At 39.0% G+C, this 10,383-nt stretch overlaps 1 protein-coding gene across 1 annotated transcript; it reads right to left on the bottom strand.

The window, feature by feature from the left end:
• Positions 1-542: 542 nt before the first annotated feature.
• On the bottom strand, positions 543-1,472 carry LOC103662022 (olfactory receptor 5K1-like). The gene has a single exon (XM_008689683.2). It carries the CDS (start codon positions 1,470-1,472, stop codon positions 543-545), a length of 930 nt encoding a protein of 309 aa, XP_008687905.2.
• Positions 1,473-10,383: the final 8,911 nt, after the last annotated feature.

Raw genomic sequence — 10,383 nt, 5'->3', positions numbered from 1 at the left:
TTCAAATATATTCCGTTGAATAAACTCAAAGAAAATTAAGAATCGAATATACTCAGTTTACTTCTCATGGATGATGTTGTTTCAGATGGAATTAATTCTTGAGAACCTGGAATGTGCCAGAGTTTGTAAGATTATATTTTGGAATTCCAGAAATTTGTCAACAATATTAAATGGAGGTAATCTTTATATATACTGACTTCTATTCCCAGTATTTGTTTTTTGTTGAAAATGGTAACTCATTATATGTTGAAACAATTAGTTAATAATTTTGGCTAATTTTTTGGTGACACAGTTTGTGACCTCAAGAAAAATTATTTTAATTCGTTCTTGCTGGGAGCTAGTAGCTTAGATTTTGGAATACTTTGTAGCAGAATGTATCCTTGCTGACCTTATTTATTTGACTCCTATACTATCATGTTTTAGTAACGGAATGTTTTATGTACAAAGTGGTCATTTTCTACTTTCTCAATATTCCATGATTTTGAAAAACAATTTATCAGATTTAAGTTAATATCCCACAGGGGATGATTTTTTTTAGAATGTTATAAAATTTTCTTTATATTTTTTTTCATAGCATTAATTACTTCCTTATTTCTTAGACTATAAATTAAAGGGTTTAATAAAGGGATTACTAGAGTATAAAAAACAGCAACAGGTAAGTCTTTACCGTCTTCTTTACCTGAATGTGGTCGAACGTACACAAAGAGAAGAGAACCATAGAATATTGAGACAGAGAGAAAGTGGGATGCACAAGTAGATAAGGCTTTGCCTCTTCCCTCCTTGGATTTCATTTTGAAAATCATCGAAAGGATGCAGAGATAAGAGACTATGACTATGATAATAGTGAAGACTTGAACTGAACCTGCAAAGATAAATATCATCAATTCATTGATATAAGGGTCAACACAGGAGAGTCTGTATAATGGAAGAACATCACAAAAGAAGTGATTAATTTGATTTGACCCACAGAAAGTTAACCTAAAGAGAAACCCTATATGCATCATGGCATGCAGGTTTCCAGCTATGTAGGCCCCTGTGGTCATCTGAATGCAGAGTTTCTTTGACATCATGGTGTGGTACTGCAGTGGGCTGCATATGGCCACATAGCGATCATAGGCCATTGCTGCCAAAAGAAAGCAGTCTGCAGTTTCAGCAAGGCAAAGAAAATAAAATTGTGCCATGCATTCAAAAAGGGAAATCCTTCTGTCCTTAGAAAAAAAGTTCTCTAATGTCTTGGGAGTAATGGCACAGGAACAACAGGAATCCATTAGAGCCAGGTTGCCCAGAAAGATGTACATTGGTGTGTGAAGACGACGCTCTGTAAAAATCAATGCCACCAGGCCAAGATTCCCCACCATGGTGATCACATAGATAGTAAGAAACACCACAAACAGAAGGCTCTTCAACTCTGGGTGATCCGTAAATCCTATGAGGATAAATTCAGTTGTCAAGGAGTAGTTACCCATAGTCATATCCACCTTCTCTTTTGAGATAGGAATTCTGGAGATATAAGAGTCTAATTTAGAGTGTGTATAATTTTCCTCCCGATTTTTTCTTTTTACAACAAAGAGAGGAGCTTCTTCAAACTTCCCTTACTATCTCTGGATACAGGCACACAAACCTCTAGGGGACATTCATCCCCCTATAATGTCAGCTTTATAACCTCAAATCTGAATATCAGCATTCCCATGAATATTTTTATAATTCCAAGAAGAATGTTTACAGTGGGTAAGGTTTGTATTTATGAATTCATGGATAGATAGAGTACAAATCTAGCATACGCATATTTGGTATAATTTCAGTGTCAGTTTTTGTATTAAAGATCCTTAAAATAGGGGCGCCTGGGTGGCTCAGTCGTTAAGCATCTGCCTTCGGCTCAGGGCGTGATCCTGGCATTCTGGGGTCGAGCCCCACATCAGGCTCTTCCACTGGGAGCCTGCTTCTTTCTCTCCCACTCCCTCTGCTTGTGTTCCCTCTCTCGCTGGCTGTCTCTCTCTCTGTGTCAAATAAATAAGTAAAATCTTTAAAAAAATAAAAAAATAATGATCCTTAAAATAAATTTACAATTTTCATATATACACAATTTTTTAACTAAGGAAAAAGTTTTCATATACTCTCCCAGTGGAGTGAATGCTTGAAAATAGCATACAAGAGATATGTTACATTTATATCTTAAGAAATATATGAAGATCACTAGGGATTAAGAATAGGACTTTCATCTTAAAGAAAATTATTTTGGATATTAAAGGAAATAAAATCTATGTATTATCACCTCGCTCATCCCTTTTCCAGGTATTAGATCCATTTCCATAAAAACTGATTTTGTCCATGCCATCATTCCTACTGATTTTTGCCCAGATTTCTAAATACTTTCCTTCTTTATGCATAGTTTACATAAGATGCTACTTAAGATAGTTTTTACTAAATGCCCCAGACCACAGTGATTTTCACTTCCTGCATCCTCAAGCATATCCTATATACCCAACACAACCTTGAGTTGCTTCTGTATAATCTACATGGCTTTTTCTCATATATACATGCACAGTTTCCTTATTAGAATTTTAGACATTTGAGTTTAACTATGGCTTATACTTCTTATAAGTGTTGTTTAATGCTATAGAGAAAAAAAAGGATTGATTCCAGTCCTAGCTTCAAAGACCTGAGATAGGTGAACTTGCTGTCAGTATACTACCCCTGATCCTTAGTGACCTCTATGGTTTCTGAAAATTGAGACTGCTAATTTTGAAGAATAGCCTACAAAGGAAATTCTTCAAGATTTATCATTAAAATAAGTATGTATCAGTCTCTTATATGAATTGATCTATGTACTTCTTTCCTGTTTTCTAAGGAATTTATATAAGATTTTCTGAACTATATCACAGTAGTTTAAATGTTAATAAAAATAAACTTGCCCTGTATATTTTATTTTTATAATACTTAGAAGAAGAGAAAAATCTTAAATCTTATTTTGATTTTTGAGATGGGATGCCTGGGTGTCTCAGATGTTTAAGCATCTGCCTTTGGCTCAGGTCATGATCTCCAGGTCCTGGGATTGAGCCCCATGTCTGGCTCCCAGCTCAGCAGTGAGTCTGCTTCTTCCTCTCCCTCTGCCTCTACCCTGCTTGTGCTCTCTCTGTCTCTCTCTCTCTCAAATGAATAAACTAAAAAAAAAAAATCTTTAAAAAATATGATTTTTGAGAATAAATTTTGTTTTCCCTCAAAGGCTATCTTCTATCATTACTTAGTGAGCCATTAGGATATATTGTCCACTGTGTCTAATTATGTAAATTCTATGGTCAAAATGGGTTTATTTTTCCATAATGAAATATCAAAATAAAAGCATAGTCTGAACGTTTTATTTTCTTGTTTTAAAATGTTAAATATAACCTATTTAATTATTCATCTATGTTACAAGTAACTTTCAATGTACTTGCCTGAATGATTTAACAGAATTAAGCTGCATTCTTACCTGTATATTTTAAAAATTTACCGTATCATCAGAAAAGGTCAGCATGAACTGAGTTTAAATCTCGTGTTAATTTGTCATAGCCTTCGTTGTGAGAAGAGCTAGATAGGTGAGAAACTGAAATCTGAGAACAATGAAAAAATGCTAAATAATTCAGATAAATAAATATTTATGGATGCTAATAATGAAGTAAAAATAAATTTAAATACTTCCCCTTCCTGAATGCTTTGAGATGAGTTTTATAACATCACATTGCTTTTTTTTTATGGTATTAAGTCTCATAGAATTTCAGAATATAAATTTTGGTCTCAAAAACATTTGGGATTAAAAGAATGAACATCCAGGAAACTACTAATAGGTCAGTGCCAATAATGATGTTCCTTACAATGCAAAGTTAAACTTTTCCTTCAAATGCTTATGGGACTTCCTTAGATGGCATCCGTGTATTTCTATGGGGAGATTCAGTTCCCAAAACATATTAACTATGACATAAATTAAAGATGACCTGTGAGGCAATGAGGTTAAAGTAAATGACCTTCACTAAAGCCACTGAGGTCATTTGATGATCATCTTGCTGGTTCTTAAGTAACTGACATCATTCTTTCAATTCTGTTCATTATCCTGTGCATAAAATGTAAAATGAGCAGAAAAGAGTCTCAGTTACTAGAGAGATTAATATGGTTTGTGAAAGATGATTAGCATTTAAAGAAGAGATCAAAGGTGTGGTAGGGTTAGCTAGGCTCATCAACTCCTTCACTCTGAGTTGAATTTGTTCCCTTGTATTGCAAAACCCTCATGGAAACTTTGTTGTTAACATTGAGCCCCACATATGATTTACTGAGTGGTTCTCTGTTCTTTTCACTTCACCCCAATTCCTTTATCTTTCTTAACCTGTTTTCTCCCTTCACTCCATTAATCATATAAATATACTATATATTTAATAAAATGTAATTTAATAAAAATACTATATACAGAGTATGTCCATAATCAGTCACTTGATGCCCACTGCTACCATTAGCTATAGACATAAGAGGGAAGGGATTTCTCTGTTATGTTCATTCCTTCATTTCTAACACCTTGAACAGTGGTACTTTGTAGTGCTTAACACATATTTGTTGAATGAATGAAAAAAATGATACTCCATTGATCAAGAATTTTTAATGGTGTCTTATGAGTTTCAAATAAAATCTGTTTTTTTTAAGGGTTTGTTTTTGTTTTAGATTTTATTTATTTACTTGAGAGAGAGAAAGTGAGTGAGAGAGAGAGAAGAAGCAGAGGGAGGGGCAGAAGGAGAGGGACAAGCAGACTCCCTACTGAGCAGGGAGCCCAACATGGAGTTCTGTGGCTAGATCCCAGGACTACAGGATCATGACCTGAGCTGAAGGCAGACAATTAACAGACAGCCAACCAGGATGCACAATACATTTTTCTTATTTTCATATTCCAGATGCTCCACAATCAGCCTGTGTCTTATCTATCACTTTGCCCTCTTCCTCTTGCCTCAGGGCACTTGGCCTTGTGCATCCCTTCACTGCCTCTCTGTGCAGTTGCTTCAGCTAATTCAGTTATAATGTTTCCCTCATCTGAAACTCCTTCTCTCTTTCCTTCCATCTGCATACTATTTACCCTTGAGCTCAAATCACATCTCCTCCATGAGGACTTTCCTAGGTCCTTTAAATAGAATTGGTTTTTTTTTCTTTTCCTGATTTACATGATACTTAACTGCTTTTACAATGCATTCACCACTGTATCAAGTGTGACTCATATGTGTCTTGACTGTAAAAGTCTTGACTAAATATTAATCATGTCATACATCTTTTGAGCACCTGACAACAAACTGAGCTAGATCCTCAATACATGCCGCATTAACTGCTTAATTTTCCATTCTGTCCAACTTTTATCAAGTACTTTCAATATGAAGGGCATTGGAAAAGGCAATGGGGAGTGTGTGCACAGGATGTGAAAATGGTGGGGATAAGTTCTTAGTTTTTATATATGGCTCCTGACAAGAAGCTCATCATCTAGTGGGGAGAAAGAAAGGCACTTACATTGATAACTTGTGTACATTTTAGGCTGTAATATAAAAAAGCGTAAACATGTTATATAAAAATATAGTGAGGGAAGTGAATGGTGACCTGGCAGAGGAAAGAAAGGTTCCCAGGGGAAGTATAATTTCAGATAACTTTACAGGATAAGCAGGATAATGATTGGTGAAGAACATGGGGAAAAGCAGTATCTGAGGAAACCATATATAAAGGCCTGGAATCTTAAAAGAGCCAGACTTAATTTTTTTTAAAAAAGGACAATACACTAGAGTGGCTGAAACTCACTCATACATGATAGAAGGAGACACACCAGGTAATATAGAAAGAATGGGAAAATAGATTGGAAATTGTGCTATTTGATTCCTTCCTGTCTATTTTCTCTGCTCTGTCAATTCACTAAAACACTCTCTCTCCAAGGTCACAACCAACTTTAAATGAAAACCCCAACGAATATTTAATTATTTTCCTAACCAAGTGTAGTGTTTGGTTCTATTAAATTCTTCTCTGGCTCCTTATGGTAACCCTCTCTGCTTCTGGCTTCTTGATTGCTCCATCTCAGTCTTAATGCTGGGTCATGTTTCCCTCTTTGCCCTTAATGATACTTCTTTCTGATGGTATCCTTGACCTCCCTCTTCTTTCATTCTAGAGTTTTCCCAATATTATCTCTATTCTTGTGTTTTCAACAATCTTTCAGCTGCTGATGGCTTCGCTAGAGGAGATATTTCAAATCATTTTGGTGTACATTCATATTAATAAGATCATTTGTAGTATGTTCTCAATATATATATTCTCACCTACAAATTAGATAGATGCACCACTATACTAAAATATTACATATTATAAAACATGAAAAGAGATATTTAAAAGGAATTAAACTGAAGAAATGGTATGAAAATTTTTAATTTTATGTAATAATACTATTAAAACATTGTTACTCCCCATGACTACTATTACTGACTAAATAATAACCTCATTCGGAAAAAAATGTGATATATGGCTTATTATTTAAATTGTACCTTAGCACTATGATACAGCAATTCAAGCACTTGCTTGAATTTATTTCCAAACATCATAATATCCTACAAAGTTGAAAAGATACTACACACAAATACATCTGCTAAAATGGGAGAAGAATGGAAGTTTTGAGTGTGTCTCAGAACAAGAAAGGGCTCTTCATCAGGTCCACACTGACTCAGCAGGCCAATAGTATTAAAATATCTGAGTTAGAGGTTATGGAAATAAATTGGATATAGAGTATCCAGTATTAGAGTTTATGGAACCTCTGATAGGAGAATCATAACACATACTCTTCTGCTTTCAAAGCAAGACTTTATTTTCTGCAGGAGAATAAAGTATTCAAAAAATCACTTCCTGCTCTGCTATAAACTCTGCTAGAGGAAGAGCTCCTAACTTTGGGGCCATATGTGACCAAGAGGTCAGAATTGCCTTCGTGAGCTAGAACTTGTCAGATTAAAAAGTATACGACTGAGTGGGCCCAGGAGTAATTCTCTAGATGAAAGCAGCACATCCAGGGATCTGGCTGAGCAGAGTCTGAGAATACAATAGGACCAAGACCTCTGTGTCATCCTCCACCATTGCACTGACCTCTTGTCCTCATCTCACATGTTTGACCTCAAAGGCCAAGTTGGTTCTTAGATAGCTTGTTATGTTGAGGCAAGCCAAGATGTATTGCTGCTAAAGTCTAGCTCTACCCAGGGTGACTGTGAAAGGCAACAATAAGGGGAAACCCTCTCTTAGAGTAGTGGACTGATTACCTATATCCATTGTACAGAAAGAGAAGTGGTCCAAGGTGAGAATATAGAGATTCATAGTAGAGGTGAACAGCTTGGATGTTGGTCAATGGCCTAGAGGGAGACAGATTAAAAGGTCAGTGACTAGAAAATCTGAGGAAGAGGCATATGAATGTATATACTGATATAGATATGAAGTGTGGAGTTCTTCATATTACATGTAAAGGAATACCAGAGAGAATCTACCATTGAAAAAATACTAAACAACCAAGTACACAGAATGACAGCCAGTTGAGGCATCCAGTTTTGTTCATCTGCTACCCCAGTACTGGCACCATGGGCACATGAATGAAGTGCTATAGTGGCTGGGATGGAGGGATGCATGTGCCTAATAGCATAGGCTCCAACTTTTCAAGGCTAATCCAGCTACTGTTCTTGCCAGGTTCTAACTTGCCCAAAACAGAGATCATTTTGGAGCCCCACCCCCCCAAAGACAACATCCAGTTTGCTGCTTTGAACATCTTCCTTTCTGAAAGGGGCAGAAATTCATCTTCACTGGCATCAACATAATCCAGGTTTGTGTCATCTTTCCAATCTGTAAGCGTTCAAGAAGAATTACTCTGTGAGGCTAGTACAATGGTGCATAATATTGTACTGGACCAAGAAATCTAGTTTGCAATAAAGGAGGTGTGGTCCTGGACAGTGATGGGCACACTGGTTCTATTCTATTTCACACCAACTGGAATCTGCTGGCTCAATTAGTTGATAAAATGGCCTTTGAAAGGCATAATTAAGATGTCAGGACTCTGTGCTCCAGGGTGCACTCTCCTTTAGAAATCGGTGACCATTAGATGGTGCCGTGTCTTCAGAAGGTTGAATTCCTCAATCTGGGGCTTGTCAAGTGATCTGCTTGGGGAATTTGCAGTCTTATTCCCACATCCCTCAGCTCTATGGGTTTTAGAAGTCCTGGTACTCAGAGGGGATATGTTCTTGCCAGAGAATACAACAAGAATTCCATTATACAGAAAGGTCCAGCTGCCAGCCAGTCACTTTAGACTCTTTTTTCCAAGAGACCAACAGGCAAGGAAAGGAGTCCACAAGGATTACAGGGGAAATTGACTGTTATCAGGAAGAGATAGGGCTGATATTATGCAATGGGGGCAGGAAAAAGTACATTTGGCATCAGGTGGTCCCTAGGCATCTGTTGGTACTCCCTTGCTCAACAGTAAATAGATAAATACAACCACTCGTACTGAAAAGGGCATGGTGGTGAAAGGCTCAGATTCCCTGGGGATCTGATTCTGGATCACCCCACTATGTCACCTGGACCAGTAGAGGTATTAGGAAAAGGTGAAGGGAATCAAAAGGGGAGAAGATGGTTGCAGAGTGGTCAAGAGACTAGTTGTAGTATTCAGATCTGTAGATGTCCCATTAACCTTCATCTTGTAAGATTCTCCAGGTCAAGAAAAAGACCCAAATCGTGGTGTGGCTTTCCCTAGAAATTATTATAAGAAATAAGTAGCTATGAACAGCATAAAAGTAATGGTTCTATGGTTCACAGCCAAGATTCCCAGTAGCAAGAGTGCCAGTAGCTGATAGTTCTCAACTGACACCCTTAACAGGAAGTATGCTTATCTGAAGATAATTGTCTTATGAAGAACATACTCCTTTCTTGGAGGCAACCTACATTTAATGACTGTTCCATGGAAATTGTAAATTATGGGTCCCTGCCTTAGGCATGGAAGGGACATCCCGAATTCTCACTTCTTTACCAGATTGGCTAAGGTCTTTGTTGTAACTCTAGTCAACTCATCCTTCTGTCCAATCTTACTTCCTTCACTCCTTCAATAATTATCAAGCCTGACTGCATTCTCCAACAAACATCTTACATGCACATCTCCACCTCAGAGTTTGGGGGTTTTTCGTTTTTGTTTTTTGTTTTGATATCTCAAACAAGATACTACAAAAACAAAAGAAAATCACAAGGTCAGACTACACAACTAAACCTACCCCTCAGAGATAAACCATCTATTTAAGAAATAGTGTATCGGGAGACTTCCGGTTAAGATGGCAGAGGAGTAGGAGACACCTTTTTCAGCCGGTCCCCTGAGTCGAGCTGGATAGGTACCAGACCAGCCTAAACAACCACGGAACCAGCCTGAGATTCAGGAAGATGCATCTGGATCTCTACAAATGAACATCTCCAGCGCTGAGTATTGAGGTACAAAGCGGAGAGCCATGAAACCGTGCACAGATATCAGAAGATAAACGGAAGGGGGAGGGAGCCGCTGCGTTCGGGCTCCAGGAAGCGGTAGCCACTTGCACGAGGGAGCGGGCGGGGCTCGAGGATGGCACCCGCAAAACAGCAGACTGAGACCGTGAGCCGGGTGCGCGCGCCACCAGGCATCTCGCGGATCACCGGAATCCCGGTGCGCTCACTGGATCCAGACTGAGACCGGGAGATCCGGGAGCGCGCGCGGGGCGGCGGGCGGCTGGCGGCGTTAGAAACACAAAGGACAGAGACGCGCCGGCCCTGGAAGTGAGGGCAGGGACGCCAGGTGTGGGGCGCACATCCCGGGACGCTGCAGGGTTGAGCAGCACCAACAGTAACGGAGTTAAAGTGGCCAGAACATTAGTAGAGAACGGGCCGCAATCCCTCTGTTCTGTAACAGAGGCTGAAATTCGGCCGCTGCTGCTCTGACTCTCAGAAGAGGCACAGCAAACCGCCAGGGAAAGCCGCCAGAGAACAAAAGCCTGGAAATACCGGCTCAGAGAGTGCCCATCCCCATCCCCCCTTGCAGGGGACACGGAGACTCTACCCAAACAGGGCTGCCTGAGTATCGGCGCGGCAGGACCCTCCCCCAGAACACAGAAGGCAGGCTGAAAAATCAAGAAGCCCACAACCCAGGCGCCTGGATAGCGCAGTCATTGAGCGCCTGTCCATGGCTTAGGGCGTGATCCCGGCGTTCCGGAAAGGAGTCCCTCATTAGGCTCCTCCGCTGGGAGCCTGCTTCTTCCTCTCCCACTCCCCTGCTTCTGTTCCCTCTCTCGCTGGTTGGCTGCCACATAAATAAATAAATAAATAAAATCTTTAAAGAAGAAGCCCACATCCCTAAGATCC

This window comes from Ursus maritimus, unplaced genomic scaffold (assembly GCF_017311325.1).
Source record: "Ursus maritimus isolate PB19 unplaced genomic scaffold, ASM1731132v1 scaffold_4, whole genome shotgun sequence".
Lineage (NCBI taxonomy): Eukaryota > Metazoa > Chordata > Mammalia > Carnivora > Ursidae > Ursus > Ursus maritimus.
This window is presented reverse-complemented; position numbering and strand designations above follow the sequence as displayed.